A 23763-nucleotide genomic window follows, 5' to 3' on the forward strand; every position below is an offset into this window, starting at 1 on the left:
TCAACATCTCCCTTCAACTGTGGTGCCCAAAATTGGACACAGTATTCCAGGTGTGGTCTGACCAAGGCAGAATAGAGGGGGAGCATAACTTCCCTGGATCTAGACGCTATTCCCCTATTGATGCAGGCCAGAATCCCATTGGCTTTTTTAGCAGCCGCATCACATTGTTGGCTCATGTTTAACTTGTTGTCCACGAGGACTCCAAGGTCTTTTTCGCACACACTGCTGTCAAGCCAGGTGTCCCCCATTCTGTATCTTTGATTTCCATTTTTTCTGCCGAAGTGAAGTATCTTGCATTTGTCCCTGTTGAACTTCATTTTGTTAGTTTTGGCCCATCTCTCTAGTCTGTCAAGATCGTTTTGAATTCTGCTCCTGTCTTCTGGAGTGTTAGCTATCCCTCCCAGTTTTGTGTCGTCTGCAAACTTGATGATCGTGCCTTCTAACCCTTCGTCTAAGTCGTTAATAAAGATGTTGAACAGAACCGGGCCCAGGACGGAGCCCTGCGGCACTCCACTTGTCACTTCTTTCCATGATGAAGACGACGCATTGGTGAGCACCCTTTGGGTTCGTTCGCTTAGCCAATTACAGATCCACCTAACCGTAGTTTTGTCTAGCCCACATTTTACTAGTTTGTTTGCCAGAAGGTCGTGGGGGACTTTGTCGAAGGCCTTACTGAAATCCAGGTACGCTACATCCACAGCATTCCCTGTATCGACCCAACTCATAACTCTATCGAAAAAAGAGATCAGATTAGTCTGGCATGACTTGTTTTTGGTAAATCCGTGTTGACTATTAGCAATGACCGCATTTGTTTCTAAGTGTTCGCAGACCACTTCCTTAATGATCTTTTCCAGAATTTTGCCTGGTATTGATGTGAGGCTGACCGGACGGTAATTGTTTGGGTCGTTCTTTTTTCCCTTCTTGAAGATAGGGACCACATTCGCCCTCCTCCAATCTGCTGGGACTTCTCCCGTTCTCCAAGAACTCTCGAAGATAATTGCCAGTGGTTCTGAAATAACTTCCGCTAGTTCCTTCAGTACTCTTGGGTGTAGCTGATCTGGCCCTGGGGACTTGAATTCGTTTAGAGAGGCCAAGTGTTCCTGGACAACTTGTTTCCCTATTTGGGGTTGGATTTCCCCCAATCCTTCGTCCATTCCGTGTTGCTGAGGTTGAAGATGGCTTTCTTTTTCTGAGAAGACCGAGGCAAACAAGGCATTAAGTAGTTCTGCCTTTTCCCTGTCCCCTGTCGCCATCACCCCATCTTCTCCTTGCAATGGCCCTATCGGCTCCTTTTTCTTCCTTTTTCTACCAACGTAAGCAAAAAAGCCTTTTTTGTTGTTTTTTATGTCCCTGGCAAGCCTGAGCTCATTTTGCGCTTTAGCCTTGCGAACCTTTTCCCTACAGGTGTTGGCTATACGTTTGAATTCTTCTTTGGTGATTTCTCCCCTTTTCCACTTCTTGTGCATGTCACTTTTGAGCTTTAGCTCAGTTAGAAGTTCTTTGGACATCCATTCTGGCTTCTTTGCACTTGTCTTATTTTTCTTCTTTGTTGGCACTGTTTGCATTTGCGCCTTGAGTATTTCACTTTTGAAAAACTCCCATCCATCCTTAACTCCCTTGTTTTTTAATATCGGCGTCCATGGAATGCCGCTCAGTAATTCCTTCATTTTTTGGAAGTCAGCTCTCTTAAAGTCCAGAATGCGTGTTTGACTTGTCTTAGTTTCAGCATTCCTTTGTATTGCAAACTGCAGGAGCACATGGTCACTTGCCCCTAAGGATCCAACCACTTCAACGGTATTGATCAGGTCTTCCACATTTGTTAAGATTAGATCAAGAGTTGCTGATCCCCTTGTTGCCTCTTCTACCTTCTGGACCATAAAATTATCTGCAAGGCAAGTGAGGAATTTGTTGGACTTTGTACTCTTGGCTGAGTTTGTTTTCCAGCAGATATCGGGATAATTGAAATCGCCCATGACTACTATATCTCTTCTTTGTGCCTGATGATGGAGCAAATCAAACACTTGGGCCCCAAAGCTGAAAACTGGCTTTTGAAATTCTATAATCAATGCTTGGCACACAAACAGATTCCCAGAGCATGGAGGAAAACTAAGATCATTGCCATTTTAAAACCTGGTAAAGATGCCTCCAATGCCGGGAACTATTGACCAATCTCCCTCTTATGTCATCTATATAAAGTCTATGAGAGGATGCTATTAAATCAACTAGGACCTATTATCGAACCCAAGCTTATTGCACAACAAGCAGGTTTCAGACCAGGGAAAAACTGTACAGGTCAAATTCTTCATCTGACTGAGCATATCGAGGAAGGCTACGATAAAGGCTGCATTATGGGAACAGTTTTTGTGGATCTTACAGCAGCCTATGACACAGTGCAACATAGAAAAATGCTGCATAAAGTCTACCATATCACCTGGGACTTTGACTTTACAAAAACTGTCCAGACCCTCCTAGAAAACCGCAGCTTCTATGTGTAGTTTCAGGGCCAGAAAAGCAGATGGAGGAGGCAAAAGAATGGTTTACCCCAAGGCAGCGTTCTTGCCCCGACCTTATTTAACATCTTCACAAACAATCAGCCACAACCACCACTCACAGAGAGCTTTATATATGCTGATGACCTTGGCCTTACAACACAAGCGAAATATTTTGAAACAGTTGAAAAGCAACTCACCAATGCCTTGAAAGATCTCTCCAGCTACTACAAAGAGAACCACCTGAAGCCTAACCCTGCCAAGACACAAGTGTGTGCTTTCCACCTACGTAACCGTGAAGCCAACAGGAAACTGAAAGTTACTTGGGAAGGCCAAGAGCTCGAACACTGTTTCCATCCTAAATATCTTGGTGTCACCCTTAGATCAAACACTAACATATAGGAAACACTGCATGAACACCAAGCACAAAGTAGCTGTACGCAACAACATCATGCGGAAACTGACTGGCAGCGCATGGGGTGCAGACCCACAAGTAATAAGAACATCAGCCTTGGCCTTGTCTTTCTCAACTGCTGAGTACGCCTGTCCTGTCTGGCAAAAGTCTGCCCATGCGAAGCAGGTGGACATAGCACTAAACAAAATATGCAGAATAATCACAGGATGCCTTAAACCTACATCTGTTGATAAACTCTACAAGTTAGCTGGCATTGCCCCTCCTGACGTGCAATGGGAAGTTGCTTTTAATGGTGAGAGAAATAAGGTCGAACATTGTGAAAGCCATCCACTGCATGACTATCAGCCTCCTCCCACCAGACTCAAATCAAGGAAGGGCTTCATGAGAACCACCACTCCTCTTGATGTTCCTCCAGCAGCAGCAAGGGTGTCCTTCTGGGCAGCTAAACCAGGAAATTCTAACTGGATGGCCCCCCATGAGGGTCCTCGTCCAGGGGCAAACCAAGAATGGGCAACTTGGAAGTCCCTGAACAGACTCAGAAGTGGAGTGGGCAGATCTAAAGACAACTTGGCAAGGTGGCACTACCTGGAGGAATCCTCCACCTTATGTGACTGTGGAGCTGAACAAACAACTCCGCATATGTATGCTTGCCCACAATGTCCTGCCTTATGTATGGAGGAGGACTTGTTTAAAACTACGGACAATGTGGTTGCTGTTGCCCGCTTTTGATCTAAAACTATTTACTTGCTTGTGATTTCCTTTTTTTCATCATTTTAAAATGTATTTGTTATGCAATGCTTTTGACACGACATAAATAAATATCTTCCAAGTAACTTCAGATCACCATCAATTACTAAAATGTCATTTTAAAAATCCTTTACTAAAATACATACAGTAAGCAGACTACAAATTCTGATTAAAAGTATCTCTCTTCCATCATCTATTTACAATGCTCACAAGTGCATTCAAGTAATTTGGGAGAAGTACAACTACAACTTAGCAAATTTCCTATAATAATAATAAAACTTTATTTATACCCTGCCACCATCTCCCCAACGGGGACTCGGGGCGGCTTACATGGGGCCATACCCAGACACCATACAATATAACAAAATAAAACAACATATCATAACACAATATAACAGTGCAAAAATAATCATATACATTACAGCACAAATCAGAGAAAACAGTAAAAAACAGGGCGGGCCACATGAACAATTAATTAAAAACTCGGGAGAGAGAGGCATACGAATAACGATCATACTATAGCATTCAGCTGTCTACTCATAGAGAGATAGAACACTATTGGTGTGCTCTCTCTCACACATATATATGTAGACAAACACAGTGTAGGCATCACTTGACACTGTCAGCCCACTGTCCCAGTTTTCAGGTCAAAAAAAAGATTTGAAGAGGTGTCATATGCAACTCAAGAGTAGGAAAGACATATAAGACATACCTAGAGTCTATAACATGTGGCTTACTTAGGCGATCTCTTGTAGTTTGAGGACAATTGTCTTCCATATCTGTTGTCTTGGGGGTGTATCCGTAGGTGGCTGAAGAGATCTTGATCTGCATGTTCTACCACAGTGAGGACATCGGTTTCCAGGTGGAAGGCGGTCCCGGTCAGGGTTGGCTTGACGGGCCTTCCTCTTGGCACGTTTCTCCCTTAAGCCCTCCATTCGTGCCTCTTCGAACTCTGCAGCACTGCTGGTCACAGCTGACCTCCAACTAGAGCGCTCAAGGGCCAGGGCTTCCCAGTTCTCAGTGTCTATGCCACAGTTTTTAAGGTTGGCTTTAAGCCCATCTTTAAATCTCTTTTCCTGCCCACCAACATTACGTTTCCCATTCTTGAGTTTGGAGTAGAGTAACTGCTTTGGGAGACGGTGATCGGGTATTCGGACAACATGGCCAGTCCAGCTGAGTTGATGGCATAGGAGCATCGCTTCAATGCTAGTGGTCTTTGCTTCCTCAAGCACACTGACATTTGTCCGCCTGTCTTTCCAAGACATTTGCAGGATTTTTCTGAGGCAACGCTGATGGAAACGCTCTAGGATTTGAGTGTGACGTCTGTAGATCGTCCACGTTTCGCAAGCGTAGAGCAGGGTTGGGAGGAAAATGGCTTTATAAGCAAAGCACCTTAGTATCGCTTTGGAAGTCCTGATCATCAAACACTGTCTGCTTCATTCTGAAAAATGCTGCACTCGCAGAGCTCAGGCAGTGTTGTATTTCAGTGTTGATGTTGACTTTTGTGGAGAGGTGGCTGCCAAGGTAGCGGAAATGGTCAACATTTTCTAATGTGACACCATTAAGCTGTATTCCTGGCACTGCAGAGGGGTTCGCTGGTGCCTGTTGGAAGAGCACTTTGGTTTTCTCGATGTTCAGTGAGAGGACAAGCTCCTCGTATGCTTCTGCAAAGGTGTTTAGAGTGGCTTGTAGGTCACGTACAGTGTGTACAGACTACATTGTCATTGGCATATTGGAGTTCTATCACAGATGTTGTGGTGACCTTGGTTTTGGCTCTCAGTCTGCTGAGGTTAAATAGCTTGCCATCTGTCCAATAGATGATTTCCACACCAGTGGGAAGCTTCCCATCAACAAGGTGAAGTATCATAGTGATGAAGATGGAAAATAAGGTAGGGGCAATAACACATCCCTGCTTGACACCTGATTCCACCTTAAATGGATCACTTTGAGAGCCGTTGCTGTCCAAGACTGTTGCCATCATGTCATCATGGAGGAGCCGAAGGATGTTCACAAATTTGTCAGGGCACCCGATTTTTTGGAGGATGGTCCAGAGAGTGCTGCAATTCACTGTGTCGAATGCCTTTGCAAGGTCAATGAATGCCATGTACAGAGGTTGATTTTGTTCCCTGCATTTTTCTTGCAGCTGTCGTGCAGTGAAGATCATATCCATTGTTCCTCTGGAGGGACGGAAGCCATTCTGGGATTCTGGGAGGGTGTCTTCTGAAACAGGGAGAAGGCGGTTTGCAAGGATTCTTGCGAGGATTTTCCCAGCGGAGGTTAGAAGAGAGATACTACGATAGTCTGTTCTGTCCCGTTTCTTGAAAAGGGTGATGATGTTGGCATCCTTGAAGTCTGCTGGGATTTTCTCGGTCACCCACACTTTTTCAATGAGCTGGTGGAGTTGTTGTATCAGCTCAGGTCCACCCTCTTTGAAGATTTCAGCAGGGATCCCATCAGGTCCGCTGGCTTTGTTGTTTTTTTTGTTGTTTTTTTTGTTGCTGACTTCTTCCAAACTAGGCAATGCTGCAAACTCATCCCTGGCTTGTTGTTGCGGGATTTGTGAGAGAACCTCTTCGGCCACATTGGAGCTGCGATTCAGCAGGTTCTGGTAGTGCTCTTTCCAACGTAGTGCAATTGATGTTTTCTCCTTCAGAAGTTTGGTTCCATCTGATGAGCGTAGAGACTGTATGCCAGGGGTCCCCAAACTAAGGCCCGGGGGCCACATGCGGCCCTCCAAGGTCATTTATCTGGCCCCCGCCCTCGGTTTTAGACTTTGACTTGAAGGCACACAACAACAACAACAACAACAACAACCATCCTAATTAACTTGACTATTTCATCAGCAAGAAGCAGGCCCACACATCCCATTGAAATCCTGGTAGGTTTATGTGGGTTAAAATTATTCTTATTTTTAAATATTGTATTGTTCTTTCATGTTGTGCATTGTAGATGGTAAACGGAAGCTCTTACATGTGCCCATGAGCCCAGAGTCACCCTGCAGAACAATGACACACCACTCAGATTTGCAGAACAAATAATACAAGAACTTTACTAATTCCAAGAGATCCAAAGAGCAATGGTATTCACAATGGTCCCTCTGATTGCTTACAGAAACCCAGCAGTCATAAACAGTCCTTTTTCAGTCCATAAATCTGCTTCAGTGAAGAATACAGTCCTCAGAAATAGCAAGGACTCCCTGAGTACAGAGCCATCTTCCCCGGGCAGTACTCAGTCACCACACAGACTCACACTGAACAAAAACTTGTTCAAACCGGTTCTCCAGCATCAGAACAGAAACAGTTTCAAATCAAATTACAGGTCTTTGCAGGTTCAGCCAATCGGCTTCATGAACTTCATTTTCCAGTTAACACACAAATATAGCACAGTGCCTTTGCAAACCATAACATTTCGTTGGCTTTTTTTTTGCACTACAAATAAGACATATGCAGTGTGCATAGGAATTTGTTCATATTTGTTTTTAAACTATAGTCTGTCCCCCCAACACTCTGAGGGACCGTGGACCGGCCCTCTGCTTAAAAAGTTTGAGGACCCCTGCTGTATGCCATGGTTTCTTGGTCCGTAGATTATCTTTGTGGCTTTGAAAAATCCCTGAACATCATGGGTGTCTGCAAAGTGTTGGATTTCTTCAGCCTTCTTTGTCCACCAGATGTTCTTGAGTTCTCTGGTTCTTCTTTGGACCTCAGCTTTTGCACTGGCATAGATCTTTTTTTTAGCAGCACAGTTGGTGTCTCTCTGCCATGTTTGGAAGGCTTTCCTTTTGTTATCAATTAGCTGTTGGATCTCTTTGTCGTTATCGTCAAACCAGTCTTGATGTTTCTTAGTTTGGTATCTAATGGTTTCTTCGCAGGCTGTGATGATGGAGGTCTTCAGTTTGTTCCAATGTTCCTCAACATTTTCGGGGGGTTCTGTGGGTAGATGATCCTTGAGTGTAGTTGGAGAAGGGCTCGTTTGGAGGGCTCCTGAAGGGCTTGGGTGTTCATTTTATGCCTTGTTTTTCTTCCTTGGAGTCTGCATTTGGGGACGATCTTGACAGCCATCGTGGATCGGATTAACCTGTGGTCTGTCCAGCAGTCATCAGCACCTGTCATGGCTCTTGTGAGAAGCACATCGTGGCGATCTCTGGCATGTGTAATTACATAGTCCAAGAGGTGCCAATGCTTTGACCGAGGGTGCTTCCATGACGTCTTGAACTTGTTTTTCTGGCGGAAGAGCATGTTGGTGATGACAAGGTTGTGCTCTCCACATTTGGTGAGAAGCAAGATGCCATTCGAGTTGCTGCTTCCGACCCCGTCTTTTCTTATGATCCCTGGCCACAGGTTGGAGTCCCGTCCGACTCTTGCATTAAAGTCCCCCAGGAGGATGATTTTGTCCTCCTTAGGTATCTCCGATAGGATGACAATAAAATTTTTCCTTTATGTCTTGAAGACATCAAGACATAACATGTGGGTTCTCATTGCTTTCAGAGAAACTGTACACATCACACCTCACTATTGAGCTGGCTGGTTCAAGAGTTGGAAATTGAGCTGCCGAAGACTCATTGTTCCCAGCAGTATTATACAATATTTTCTATATGTTTGGTACATTTATATATTGGTTATGGATTTTAATCTCAGCACCTCAAGGATGAAAGGAGCTGAAGTCCAGTAAGATAGGGAGGTTACGCATTTCCCTAGCCTACGTAGAAACTCCATGCAACTGAATTTGAATAAAATGAAATTCTTCTTTCATTAATATTTTGACATTAAGCTTAGGATTTCTTATTAATATTTAAATGAAATGTTCTATTCTAACACAGCTTTGCTTAAAAAAAACCCGTGCCTTCCTGTTTTATTTTATGTCTTCTCTGGAATGACTGAAATCCCAACGATCAATGCTGAAACACCATGCAAACATCAGTGGAAATAAATCCTTTTACCTACATGGTATGTATTTAATAGAATTGTAGACCTCTTACCCCTGGTATGGACTGGAAATGCCCCACCAGCTGCTGGGAAGTATAGATAGGCCCTTGAACACTGTTTTCAGCTTGAGTGAGGCTAGGAACTTGCTGGGTGCCCACCATCTGATCTGAAGAGAAGGGAATGCTATGTTGGCTGGAGGCATCTGACAATATCACCGATCCTGTTCCTTGGTCAGATAAGCTGTCAGCTATATCAGAATGAGAGAAAGGAAAGACAAAATATTAGCTTGGCCAGAAGAACTCAAAAGCAATTTCCATCTTTCTTTCAACGATGTCAAACACTTGGATGCTCGCAATGAAACAATGGGCCTTTAAGAAACTATGAGGACAGAACATTGACTCCATGAAAAAAATATAAGAAAATGTGTATCTATTGTCTTCTGCATGAAGGGAGAATGATAGAATGATCTGGGCCTGTAGCACACTAGAAGTTAAAGAGTTGGCGAAGAATATGCTTTACATCTGAAATCCTGTGTCTGCCTCCTGCAGAATTCTGGGGCTTGGAGTTTAGGGGAGGGGCTTTTAAAATGCTCTGCCAGGGAGGTCCTGGGTCTTACTAAACTACAAGCCCCAGAATTCTGCAGGAGGCAGTCACAGGATTTCAGATGGGATGTATCCTCTTGGCCTATGCTAAGCTCTAGCATGATAAGGGACATAGTCTCACTTTCTTGAGAAACTGAACAATATTATTTCTAGCAGTCCCAAGTAACCTTTTTACAGAAAACATCAGAGGTTGCCTTAAATCAGATCCACCTAGCTCAGTTTGATATATGTCAAGGACAAAACCATTTCCCCCTCCAGATACTCCAGCCCCAGTCACATGGCCAAGGGCCAGGGTATTATGTGGTTCAACCTGATGAACCTGTGGTATCTGTTGTGGTTCAACCTGATGAAGATGAGGGGCCTGGGGTTTCAGGGCCTGAGAAAATGCTGGGATCAGATGCCGTTTCAGGGTCTGGGAGAATGCTGGAACCAGAGGCAGCTGAGGATGGGGAAAAGGAAGGGGTTTTAGAGCAAGATGATATTTCTGAGACTCCGTGTGAAAGTAGAAATATTTTGGAATCCAACAGCCAGGGAGGTGATCTTTCACCTACAAGCAGTCCTGATAACATTAGCTCATCCGGGGGAACAGTTGACTTAGATACAGTTTCGAGACTGCTTCTGAGGGAGGAAGAGATTCACGTGCAGAAGATGAGAAAGAATTCATGTGTGTGAGAGAGACAGAAGTGGGTCCCTCTAGGTCAGAGGAATGTGTTCATGTTTTACAGTCCTTAAAGCAGAGAGAGCTCTGTTGGGATTTTAGATCTAGCAACGTTATCCATGTGAAATACTCCAGTCTCATTCCTAGTCCAGGCCTTAGCTTCTTCTTCTTTGTGTCAGGAGCAACCTGAGTTGCTTCTGGAGTGAGAAAATTGGCCATCTGCAAGGACGTTGCCCAGGGGACGCCCGGATGTTTTGATGTTTGCCATCCTTGTGGGAGGCTTCTCTCATGTCCCCGCATGGAGCTGGAGCTGATAGAGGGAGCTCATCCGCGCTCTCCCCGGGTGGGATTCGAACCTGGCAGCCTTCAGGTCAGCAACCCAACCTTCAAGTCACAAGGCTTTTATCCCCTAGGCCACCGAGGGCTCCAGGCCTTAGCTCAAGACCCAAGATTCATGCTCATGTTTTGGCTCCTTGTTTCATGGAATATTTTGCTATTCATGTTCATGTTTTAAGCCTTATTTTCTGACTTTGCCTTGGGATTCATGTTCATGTTTTAAGCCTTGTTTCCTGGATTTAACCTGCCTTTGGATTGTTTTCCTGTGTGCAGTTTGACCTAGCTTATTGCCTGTGAGATTTGCTTTCTATATTAACTCTTAAATTTTACCCTTTACTTCCTTGATGGTGATTTCCCCTTTTTATATGTGTTTTCTAAATAAACTGTTTTGACTATCATGTTTGGGTTTTTTGGTGGGTGCTGTGAGCAAGCTGAATCCCCACTGAGGTGCAACACTAACCTACATTGACTTTATAGATGCTATAGGACTGCTAATCTCATCAATCATTGGTCAGTGCAGCCAACAGTACAGACTGTGGTAGCTCCCTTTAGCTCTATATGGAAATGCCAATGACTGAACCTGGAATTTTCTGCATGAAAGTCATGTGCATTATCACTAAGTGTTTCTGATACCTATGCCCTTAAATTTCTTGGAATATAAAGCTCAATTTCTATTAGGAGCCAATATGGAACATTGTATAGAAAACTAACTTGGACTACAGTTCAAAGAATAACCAACAATTATGTTCATTACGCTCTCCTAGTCAAAGGTATGTGACAGGACTGTTGTGAAGACAAAATGTGACAATCCTACATGCCTAAATGGATGCTCCTGAGAACTTTGGATGTGTCAAGCTGACATTTAGACACTAGAACCCTCACTCAATTTTGTTCAACATTGGCCATAACAAAAAGAGGAACGGAAATTTCTTTGAAGAATGAGATACTTTTTGATGAGAGCTGTCTCCTTTCCTTTTCGAAAAAAACTGCATTTTTATTTTGAAACTAGCTTGGGTACCCGGCAGTGCCTGGGTTATTTTAAAAAGTCAGTTTTTAAATTGTCCAAAATGCATACGGTTGTGGGTGAACTACAACTCACATCATACTAGATTCACCCCCTGAAACACCATCCATGGTTAAAGTTGGTTATGTTGGGCAGGTTTGCTCTCTAGATGCATCATCGGTGGGGCTCAGTGTGGCCTCTGGCTGCAGGGTAAACTACAGTTCCCACCATGGTGGGTCAGTTCCTCCCAAACCCCTCCAATAGGTTCAGTTGGTCATGGTGGTTTTGTGTGCCAAGTTTGGTTCTAGTCTATTGCTGGTAGAGGCCATGATGTCTTCAGATGTAGGTGAACTACAACTCCCAGAAATGAAGGTCAGTTCCCCCAAACCCCTCCCCATTGTTGGTGGGGATCAGAGTGCTCTTTGATTGCAGGTGAACTACAAATCCCAGTACCTACAAGGCCAATTCCACCAGTATTCAAATTTGGGCATATTGGGTATGTGTGCCAAATTTGGTGCAGATCCATTGTTGTTTGAGTTCACAGTGCTCTGTGGATGTAGGTGAACTATAATTCCTATAAATCAAGGGGAATTTTCCCCAAAGCCCTCCTGTATTTTTGTTGGTCATGAGGGTTCTGTGTGCTAAATTAGATCCAGGGCCATCATTGGTGGGGTCCAGAGTGCTCTTTGATTGCAGGTGAACAGTACCTACAACGGCGATAAACCCAGGTGAATTCCCCCCAAATCTCTCCAGTATTTTTCATTGGTCATGGGGCTTATGTATGCCAAATGTGGTCCAGGTCCAATGTCGGTGGGGATCACGGTGCTATCTTGATACAGGGTGAACCACAACTACCATCATGTTGAATCAGTCCCCCAAACACCTCCAGTATGTTTAGTCTTTCAGTTGCTGATCAATTCTGCTCTGTTTGCTGTGTGCCATAGGAAAGGGTTAAGGGAGAGGCAGTGGGCAGTGTCATGCACATTCCACACTAATAGAGAGCGAAAAGAACACTGGGAAGTGTCTTTGGTGAAGGAAAAACAGAAAATCTAGGATGATATTGTCCCCAAATGAAAGCCTTAACTTGGATGGGAGGCAGGATGGTGTTTGTGGAACACATTAGCAGGGCTCTTTGACATGTTCATGGCGCCCGCTATAACCTGCAATGTTCCTTGGATGGAGGGCCTTTGGTGGCTCCTCAGCACTGGGAGTTATAGCTGTTTGTGGAGGTGGGAGCCTGTGTGAATGGACACCCATGCCACATACACACATTCAGATTTTCACTTTTATTATGTGTATGCATGTATAGATTAAAGAGTCCCATAAAATACTCAGGCACTATTGCATTCTTATACCAATCAAGTGGTATAAGTCCTGAGTCCCTTTGAGGAGATAGAGCGGCATATAAATAAAGTATTATTATTATTGTATGACACAGCAAACAAGATAGATATGCTGGATTTCGTATCATAAAATCACAAGTTTAACACTTCCCAAGTGTCTAGGACTGTGTGATGTATTTTCAGATGATGCGTGCAGATCCCAGTAGGGTGGCCTTTTGCAGTTGACAGATCGTAATTTTGTCAATGTCTATTGTTTCTAAATGCCGGCTGAGATCTTTTGGCACGGCACCCAGTGTGTCCATCACCACCGGGACCACCTGCACTGGTTTCTGCCAGAGTCTTTGAAGTTCAATCTTGAGGTCCTGATAGCGGCTGAGTTTTTCCTGTTGTTTTTCGTCAATGCGACTGTTAGAAGTAAAATGTCAAAACATCTCTAATAATAGTATGCAGTATGAACAATTAGATGTGTTAAAATCTCTGCTTTGAACACTATGAAATGAGACTTGACATCCCTTTCCTCAGGTGATCTGTTTGCCAACCTGCCTGACCAGGAGAGCCATGAAGAAAAAATAAATCCATTATTATCATTTCACTACTTGAATGCTTCCATCATTTGCTCCTGGATATACAGTTTAAACATAATTTTATATGGATTCACTCTGAAGTGCTCACCTATCAGGTAAAATAGATGTTGCTGGAAGTTTAATCTCTAGAGCTGTGGTTCTCAACCTGTGGGTCCCCAGATGTTGTGGCCCTCAATTTCCAGAAATTCTAACAGCTGGTAAACTAGCTGGGATTTCTGGGAATTGAAGTTCAAAACACCTTGGGACCCACAGGTTGAGAAACATGGTTTTAGAGCAAAAGACCAACAGAAAAAAGAAACAAACAAACAAACAAACAAAGACAGACAGAAAGAGATAGGGAGGTAGGTCATGGATAAACTCACCTAGTCAAAGCTGTTTTATCTCCTAAAGGATAAGACATGCTCCTATATATATATATATATATATATATGAATGTCTTATCCTTTATGTCCTCTCTCTCTCTCTCTCTCTCTCTCTCTCTCTCTCTCTCTCTCTATATATATATATATATATATATATACTTATTTTTAAAAGAGAAATAAATTACGGCAAGCAGCAATTCTGAGCCCAGAAGCAAATGAGAAAGAAAGGTCTTAACGGAGCTTCCATTCTTTCTCAGTTTAGTCAACCCTCAGTCACAAGAAACATAGAATGATATTTTTAGTGGCAATTTCTACCAAGACTATGAAAGTAAGTTCTCCCCCCATCTACATTATTTCCATCCCACTGAGTTCCATTCATGGGATAAAGTCAAGAAGCAAATCAAATAAACATTTAAGGTTATTTCAGTAGCCAAAGCAATGCACTCTGAACTCACAGGACCACACAGTGTGTAATCCAAACATTACAAACTTTACTTCCAAATTCAAAGTGGTTTAATCCTTGCTAATGAAGAGGAAGATTTCTAAAGAACTGAATAAAAATCCATGCCAACCAGATTAATTAACGCTGCTACTCAAGCATAAATGCTGAAATAATTGTAGTAAAAATGAACTTATTTCAGATATGAGAACTGACATAGGCCCCAGCACTTCATGATCTACACAGTACAGTATTAGTAAAAAATCCAAATCTGACAGATGGCCATAGAAATACATCACAGTTTCCAAACTAATTGCTCTCTGATAAAGCAGCAAATAACTAAGCCATGAACTCAGCAATAGTACCTCAGGGGCAAGGGCACTGATTGAACAAAATGAAGTTCACATTCACCCTTTATGGTTTTTGTCTTACTGTAACATGGAATCGAGGTTGCTCATTACCAGTGAGAGAGGAACTGTGCTGCATTTGTTGAAGAATCTGCTGTCGGACATGTTGGTCAACCTCTGTTTCCTCACATTCTGTCTTGTTCTGCTGGGAAGCAATGGTGAACGATGAGCCTTGTGGCTGGAGCAGAGGCAGGCCACTTGGCAACTTGCTTTGAGAGTCCCTCCTCTCCTCCAAGTAGTCCACCTGCCTTCTTTCTCGGGTCTTCTTAATCAAGGCAACACGATCCCGGATGGATTTAGCCACAGCTTTGGAGTCACTTTCATGGAAAAATCCTGACTTTACCTACACATGAAAAAGATGGAATTGCATTTTTTTAGTATTGCTCTGCTCTTCAAAACAGGAATCCTTTACTGCTATACAAAGTTATTTTGTATTTGTACGTCATTATGAATAAGGGCTCCACTGCAATAGACTTTTTACTGAAAATGTACCAACTCAATCTCTGACCCATTGTGAAGAGCTCGAAATCAAGGGACTATACCAAAATTAGCACATGACATTGGATCTTATGAATATATTTCCCTCAACTTCCAAAAAAACTATATTCTCCTTCCTGGTTATTTTAAAATTAACATTTAGACTGATTTAGACCAGCTAGTTAAAAAGTATTTAAAAATATTTGATAAAACAAGACACACCAGAGAATCTATGGACTTCCTGATGTTTTGAAAACTGCAACTCCCACAATCCCTTACTAGTGGTTATGTTGGCTGTGGGTGAACCCCCCCCCCCCCCCACATAACAAATTCAAGTCCTGAGACAAAAATCTATAGCCATTATATAAATGTACCAAATAAAAAGGAAGATAAATAAGAAGATACATAAGCAGATCATATTGTCGATGTTATCCTGGAAAGGGAAATTATTATAGGGACTCTTGTCAGGGAATCAGCGCATATCAAGGCTCCTTAAAAAAGGCTCCTTAAAAAAAAACCCTCAAAATATCTCCTATTCTCTCAGGAAACGAGCGGGGGGGGGGGGGGGATTTGATACACATCCCTCCAAGGTTATTTTACATTCGGAAGAGGCCTTTTTAAAACAGGAAATAATTTTTTGTTTGTAAACTGAATTCTGGTTTAAAGCCAACCTTCCATATCCATGGATTCAGTCAGTCATGACTTGAAGATGTCTTTTTTTAAAATCCAAAAAAGCTAACCTTGTTTTTTTGCCATTTTATATATGGGCCATCATTTTACTATGCCCTAGTATGCACTAGGGAGCTCCGGTGGCGAAGTGTGTTAAAGCACTGAGCTGCTGAACTTGCAGACCAAAAGGTCCCAGGTTCAAATCCTGGGAGCGGCGGGAGCAGCCGCTGTTAGTTCCACCTTCTGCCAACCTTACAGTTCGAAAACATGCCAATGTGAATAGATCAATAGGTACCACTCCAGCAGGAAGGTAATGGCGCTCCATGCAGTCATGCCGGCCACATGACCTTGAAGGTGTCAATGGACAACGCCGGCTCTTCGGCTTAGAAATGGAGATGAGCACCAACCCCCAGAGTCAGACATGACTGGACTTAACGTCAGGGGAAACCTTTTTACCGCTAGTATGCACTAGAACTTCAGCATCCAAGAACTTTGGTCTTGCACTGCTCACACCACATTCCCCCCCCCCCCCCCCCAAAAAAAAACCATGGTGATACTGCTCCATGAGAACCATATAGGTTTTTTGTAGGGGTGTTTAAAAATATTTGGAAAAGAGATCCAGTAGGCATGGGTGCTTTTCTCTAAAGTCCTATTAGGGGTTAGTGCAGCCCCCTAACCTGTGTCAGTTGCCTAAACCAATCTAAAAGCTACAACTTCTATCAGCCATCTATAATAAATGGCAATCCATTCAAACATAGCTGTTAAGTGAAGCTGTCAAAATGCTGGGTGAGGAGGGACTACTAAGAAGGGCCCAGGAACATAACCTCTACTCCATAACCTCTACATAAGCTCTACTCCAGCAGAAGAATATCCTGAGACAATTCAGAAAACATCATAGTTGGGTAGTAGGTGGGTGATGCCTAAGCAGTACTCCTGTTACAAAAATATACACAGAAGAGAACAGATGTACTGCTATGACTCTTTCTAGTATCATCAGCCATCAGCTGTTACTTTTTCAAGTTGCTGTTGTACCCAAATGTTTTGAGAAAACAGAACCAAGGCAACAGTGTGGCAGAGTGAAGAATCCACAGTGTAAACAGATAACTTAGGCAAAGGATGATAAAAGAAGCAGAGCCATGAAAGGAACAGAGGAAGGAAGTGATTTGCCTACATTGCCACTGTATCTTAATCATCTCTTGTTTGGGTTATCAACATATTGTAACAGAGTAAAAAAAAAACTTGATGGTCTTATACAGTTCTTAAGAAGATGCTAACAAGTCCCTGCCTGACTTCATGTTCCTTTTCAGGTTGTACAAAACATCATGAAAGTGTCATGACGTTTATGTACAAATTCAGCATGTCTTGTTAAATACGTACAATGAATTAGAAGGGGTTGAACAATTTTCCATCCCTTAGATTTAACATCTAAAAAAGACAATTAGCAGCTTTCATGGGATGATCTACTTGCAGGACTAGCACATAATAATTATTATGTATTTATTTTTTTTATAAACTCCCACTTTTCAATTCAATTTGTTAAGATTCCCTGTAAATTTTTCATATTAAAAATACAACACTACACAGAAAATAAAACAGCAAAATAACATTTTTCATCATCATCATCATCATTTAATTACTTATTAAGCGCCCTCCATCCAAGATGCTCTAGGCGATTTACAAGATAAAATTGTAAAGGATAAAAATACATACATATAAATATTGATAAAATTAACATAGATTAAAAGCTCTAGTAAAGAGTCAGGTCTTGAGTGCTAGGGTAAAAGGCCCTAACTCACGCATGGCTCTCATAAAGGGCGGCAAGGCATTCCATAAGGCAGGGGCAGAAATAGAAAAAGCTCTGCGTCTGGTCCTTTCCAAGTGCACTTCTCTAGGACCCGGTATATAAAGTAAGTGACGTTGGGATGGTCGTTTCAACCTCTGATGATGGGAGAAGGAGAGACGGTCCCTAAGGTACGATGGGCCCTGGTCGTAAAGAATTTTAAAGCTCAGAACTAGCATCTTATATAGACCACAGTAATCAATTGGAAGCCAATGCAGATGCTGCAGCAGCCGTATGCCTGGGGATGGAACGCAAGTTGGAGAGAGAACGAGTTTCCAATCGACTCGACCTCACTCTGGCACTTGACCTAGGACCACTGCTGTTTGTCCCGTCACTACTGATGACCGGAATCCCCCTCCCAAATTTGCATTCCATGCTAACGCCTGCTATGTGTCCAGCATTTGGCCCGCTATCTGAAAAAGGGACGGAGCAAGATCAGACAGAGGGAGTTTTTGAGTAGGGTTTTCTAAGTAGACTGGAGCAGGCGTAAAGGACAGCTCTCCCGGCTGTCGATTAAGGCCTAATAGAGGTCTTATAGCAGCAGAGTCCAGGGATCTAGAGGGGGAATCAGGGGATTTCTTGTCCCTGAAAGGTGAAGGAAATATATTCTCCCCCATCTGAGACAAGTTCACAGTCCTTTTGGTAGTTGGATTGAGATTCTGGGTAGCGGCTGGTGCTGTTAGGCTTGCCTGGTTCCTAAATCCAGCAGCCCAGAAAGTCCTAGACCTATAGACTGAGGGAACTCTGTGCTTCCGAGGCTGCTGCGTTCCACCCTTGCCCTGCTGGCCCATAGATGTATCTTTCTTTTTATTGTTGTATTTTTGTTTTATTTTGTTTTCTAAAAAAAAAATCTAATCCACAATTAAAATATATGAGTAATTCAGTCTACAGGCAAGAAATGCAATGTTTGGATACTCTCACAACTCTTTTTGTAGCTAGAAAACTGAAAGCTGATGTAAGTATATGGGGGAGGATTTACTTGTATAAAAAAAAACCTTAGCCTAAGAGCAGTGCTTCCCTGCTCCCACATCATAACTTTGATCCAAACCTCCACCTTTTTTTTTCAAGAAAAGAAGTGGATTGTCCCAACTACAAACATCACATAGCCCTTACAGACTGTCCCTAGCCTGACATGAAAAGAGATCCATTAAAAGCCCCTAGGAAATTCAGTTAGGTTTGTAAAATTATTTTCACTTAACAGGCAAAATTTTGAAAGCTATAGTACAGAATAGACAAATTTAGTCACTGGAAGGTATTTGGATTCTCTGGTGATTAGGAGCAGAGGGATGTTAGAAGAAGTGTGTAAAAGAGAGAATGTGAAATGAAAAAGAAAGGCCCCTTATTTTCAATAAGCCAACAAAGGGAGCTGGTAATACTACCACAGAACACAGAAAATCAAACAGTGGCAATGCTCACCATTTCACAAGCAACTTCCTCTGGGATATCTGTTTCCAGATTAAAACTGAACTCGATAGCTTCATTGTCTTTGTGTTTGCCTTTCAGTTTCTTGGGATCTTCCACCCAAAGTCTCAATGCCAGAGAAGAATTTAACCCATCATCATCTTCTGCAAGCTCCACTCTGAGTCCCGTGTCCTCAGCAAAGAAAGCATGGTTTAAGAGGTCTTTGATGGACAGCCTGGCAGTAAAATAAAAGAGATAGTAATGTTGTTGTGTGCCTTCGCTGTTTCCAACTTATTTTGATTCTAAGGGAAACCTAACACATTGTTTTCTCTGCAAGATATGTTTAGATCAGGTGTGCCACTGCCTTCGAGAAGATAAAATAATGACTTGCTCAAGGTCACCCAATGTGTTTTCATAACCTAGCAAGGATTTGAACTCTGGTTATCTCTGGGAGAGATAATGTTCTTTATCTTTAATGTTTGAGGCTTGCCAATTGCTCGTTCTTCTCTTCTCTCAAGTATTACATTTCCCTGGGGTCCTTCTTCAATGTGCATTGCAAATTAATTAATACTTTTAAAAATCTGTCTTTCAGGGCAAACATCTCATCTAACACAACTTACATTTTTCTATCCTCACTACCTGGTTACTGTTCTGGACTTGATTCCAGAAAAGCACCAACATGTGCTATTTCTCTTGCAATGCCTAGGCCACAGACCATGTCACTTAAGAGAAGTCTTCAACCCATAAGAAATGGGAATTTTTTTAAAGGGGTGGGGTGGGGTGGGGTGGAAAGACTCACTGAGAGGAAGGAGCGAACTTTGAAAAATCACCCTTTGTCCACAATAAAGATGCTAGAAACGTTATTTTAAGCTGAATTCCACCAAACCTCAGCTCTGTCTACATGGGTGAGATCTGGGAATGGCAGCATGACAAAATAACTTCACCAAGATCTGCTTCTACCAGTGCTTTCCTTAAATCTCAGTCCTTACATGTTTTACAGATATGGCTCCAGTTCATCAGCCTTTCAGGGAGAACAAAGCAGACACTTACATTATCCTTTTCCTCCCTAGTCGATGCCACAGATGAAAAATTTAAAAATGACTAAAACAAAATGAAACCTAATGGCCTAATTCTTTTTAATACCTTCTTCCAGTAATTTTAATTTCTTTCTCCAAATTACAAAATGCAGAATTCAGGAATGCACAATCCCATCTCACATCACACTAGGAAGTTTGATGGAACCAATATGTTCTGCCTCTTTGTTTCAGAAGTATCAGATCCCATGGTGTTCAGTGAACCAAAGACAGATTCATTCTGGGATCCAAACCTATCTGTTCAAAATACAGGCAAGAATTTTAATTCCAGTCTTTTAATTAGTTCATGCTTTTGAAACACTGAGCCTTTTGATCCCTTCACAAACTGTCTCTTGCAATATACAAACATTTTGAATACCATCCAGACTAATTCCAGTTTAGCCATGTGACTTATACTGTGAGAGTTTAATTTTCTTTAACTTCAAAAGAATGGGTGCAGGTGCTTAAAATGCTATATGAAGCGGGAACACTTCCTTTAATCAGGGCTTTGTTGCCAGTACAAATAAACTTCTATTAATACTCATAGTCTGCCACGTAATTTACAGCAACTAATTCAAAGGGAATAGGGGTGGGGGTATACCAAATTAATCTGCCCACCTTTCCGACTTATTTTGTCGAATGCATCCTTCAATGATCTCTTTCACCTCTGGATCAGTCACCTTGTTAAAACTAGCAGGTTTAATGCCCTAGGAGAAAAGGAATACAGTTGTTAATAGATAATTCCCAGTAGGAAGTCTCTCTGCTGCAACTAAAATTTATGGAAAATCCCCAGATAAGGCTTTTCCAAGCAGCCTGTTAGTAGAATGATAATTTAGCCACAAAACATTGATCTTGATGATGTTTATTCAGAAGTAAAGCATACAGTCCTGCAAACTGCAGCTATGATTTCTTTCCTTAAGACCCCCACCTAGTGTTTCTAAATCAGATCACACTTCACGCAGTAATTTGAAAGGGGTCAAAATGCAGTCTAATCCATTTGACTAATCCCTTTTCTTAGCCTTTTCTGACCAGTCGTGCTCACATATATGGAAGTTTCATGATGGGGAATGAAAGCTGACCTAATACAAAAGTAAATCTATTTCCTAGAATTGTTTTCCGACGATAGTTGTGTTTCTTTATACAAATTAACATGGGCCAGAAAATACCCTGCAAAACCTCCTGTTGTACAGGCAAGATTCTCAGCCTCTGACTCCCAAAAGGTTTCCTTTAAGTACTTATTCCTCAGCTCCTGGAGATTATAATGACAATCAGTTAGATTCTAACTAGAGACCCAGGTGGCCGTCTTCACGCTTCATGGTATACGCCAGCACAATTCTAACTATGTTTATCCAGGAATAAATCCCGCTGTATTTAATGGCCTATATCCACTTGCGAATCCCAACCAGATTAGATCCACTGCAAGTGCATCTGGATTGAGAGAAACACCCTAGATTTTTTTCCTGTTGTTTCCAATTTTATACCAGGTTGAAATAAATTCATCTGAGGAGTTGGTACAAAAAATCTGATTATACCAGGTGCTGACAGAAAATATTCTGCAAGGAACAAAATATATCAGAAAGAATAATCAGAAAGAATAGGAACAAAATCTGGACTTTTTAATCCGTCAGGATGTACCCTGAATCAATGATATTCCTAAATCAATGCAATGTAATTAAATGTTGGGTTTATACAATTCCAAATTATACAATGAGTCCACTCTACTTGGGATTAACAACTAAATTTAGGCCAATGGGCTTACTTCCTAATAGCCATGTTTAGAAAGCAGCCTGGCTGACCCTGCGATAGTTGCCACGTTGATCGGAACTCCTTGGAGAAAGACTGGAAACAAACAAACAAATAAAAATGATCATATCTAGGAACCAGGTAAGTGGGATTCCTTAAGGCAAACTGTTCTCTCTCAACCAAATCTGCCAAAATGGAATTACAGTACTAGCTTCCTTTTCAGAGTTGTTTTAGAAATGATAAAATATGGAAAGCACTTTGAAAGTGAGGCTTAAATGCAGTGCAAGTGTATGCATGTTTAAACCCGCTGATCTCAAGAGCCTTAGCCCTCATTAAGTTGGATGTGCCCTTTTAATTTCTGCCATTTATGTGTTGAATTGCATAGAAACAGACCTACAAACTAGGAATTTTATGACACTGTCGCCTGAAGACTAACTGTAAACAGTATCACCGAGCTTCAGTTATTTTTGTAATATACAGGGTTTTTTTTGTTTTTATTTTTACATATAAAAATGGCTGACATTTTTATGATTGAGTACTTTTCTGTCTCAATCAATGCAATGTCCTGCAACAAAGTACATCATGCAATTATCACAATGCTGGGAAGTAGAACAGGCACAATATTCTGATTGCAGGTTGCTGTCAGGTGGTGGGGTTGGCACTGGAGGTCTCAGTGGTTCAGTACTACAGAAAATCAGTCCTTCCACTAAACCTAATCCTAACCTCAACACACTGGAATGACAATGAGGTAAAAAACATCCCACAATTCACTCAATCATATCTGTTATCTGTCTGAATTTCATAAAATCACTACATTATTTTAATTATTATATTTTCTGAAGGTGTCTTTAGAGAACCATTTCTAAAAAATCTGTTTCATATTTCTCAATATTTTAAATTTTTATTTAACATCTTGCTAGAAGCCTAACAGCATAATTAAATGCTGGCACCCAATAATAACTGGAATGTACACATGTAAATTTCTCCAATGCCATGAGCATTGTCCTAATTTATGCTATTAGAGAGGTCTATTTTGGTGGCACAGTTAGAGTTAGGATAACGCTGTTATCACAGTTGTCCTAAGGTACATATATTACTTTCACTATGGATGAGCTTAAATATCACCCAAAACTAAGTATGCTTGAATAAACTGGTATTCTAAGCAATTAATGTATAAAATTAGATAAGCCAACTCCAAGAGGCAGCCACTAATCATAAACTAAAAGGCGTCTCTTCAAATTGTATTTTTAATTCCATCAAAGGAAGCAGAAAACTAAGAATTCCAGCCCTTGAGATACAACTGATTAGGAGGATTGCTTTCATAAATACATCTGAAATAATTTCCAAAATGGGGTCACATTTGGAGTTCCTGACCACTAAGAACATGATGTCAGACGGAAAATAGTGTCAAAAGTGAAAAGAACCTTTGCTGTTGTTGTTATACTCATCACAAACTGTTTTTAAGAAACTACAGAAGAGTTTGAGAAGCTGTAAACCTTTACAGTCAAAACATTACACAAGACAAATGTTGCATCAAGTTAGCAGTGCTAACAAATCCATGTGGTCATTTTTTTTAAACAATTGCTGGTGTTTCACATTTTTGTGCAACATCACTATTCTAAAATGGGAAAAATCTGAAACACCACACTATAAAATACTGTGCAAAATCCAGAAATGTGACACAAACATAACCATGTGGTTTTGATGAGCAACATTGCTGTTTTCTGTGCAACATTTTAACTGTCAAACATTTTAGTAGGGCATCATCACTTTTTTGCACAGAAATCAGTGATGAACAAAAAAATAACATAATAAAATTGTTATTGCGGCATGTTGCACAAAAATAGGCATATGGTTTTATTGCGCAACATTGCTGTTGCGGACACATTTTTGATGTTCAGCATTACTGTTTACTACATAAAATAACAACTTTGGACAAAATGCACATGTCCATTTGAGGGCAATTAATTCCATATAGATTGTTGTGCAGTTTTCAGGTAAGCTTGCACCATTATTAGGAGCTTCTGGGAAACAGCACACTTTTTGTGGAAAGCGGCACAATTTCCCATCATTGTTTCAAAATTATGAGCTGAATATCTGTTTCATTATTTTCAACATCTGTTAGGACTTAGAGAAACTGAGATTTACCACCCTTATTTGAAATGAATGCCTGTCTAGCAGGAAAGTAGTTGACGCTCATATTAATTGAGCTCATGCTAAACCTTCTTGATGTAGGTGTGGAAAAATGACCCC

At 41.5% G+C, this 23763-nt stretch overlaps 1 protein-coding gene across 5 annotated transcripts in view; it reads right to left on the minus strand.

The window, feature by feature from the left end:
- wnk3 (WNK lysine deficient protein kinase 3) overlaps positions 1-23763 on the minus strand; it is a 148966-nt gene that overhangs the window by 44590 nt on the left and 80613 nt on the right. For all 5 annotated transcript variants that reach the window (XM_062971191.1, XM_062971192.1, XM_062971193.1 and 2 more), the window contains exons 6-9: positions 20386-20474; positions 18710-18929; positions 14362-14650; positions 8627-8820 (exon numbers count right to left, since the gene is read on the minus strand). In XM_062971191.1, coding sequence (XP_062827261.1) covers positions 8627-8820; positions 14362-14650; positions 18710-18929; positions 20386-20474 — 792 coding nt within the window. The remainder of the gene's footprint in view (positions 1-8626; positions 8821-14361; positions 14651-18709; positions 18930-20385; positions 20475-23763) is intronic.

Source organism: Anolis carolinensis, chromosome 2 (genome assembly GCF_035594765.1).
Source record: "Anolis carolinensis isolate JA03-04 chromosome 2, rAnoCar3.1.pri, whole genome shotgun sequence".
Lineage (NCBI taxonomy): Eukaryota > Metazoa > Chordata > Lepidosauria > Squamata > Dactyloidae > Anolis > Anolis carolinensis.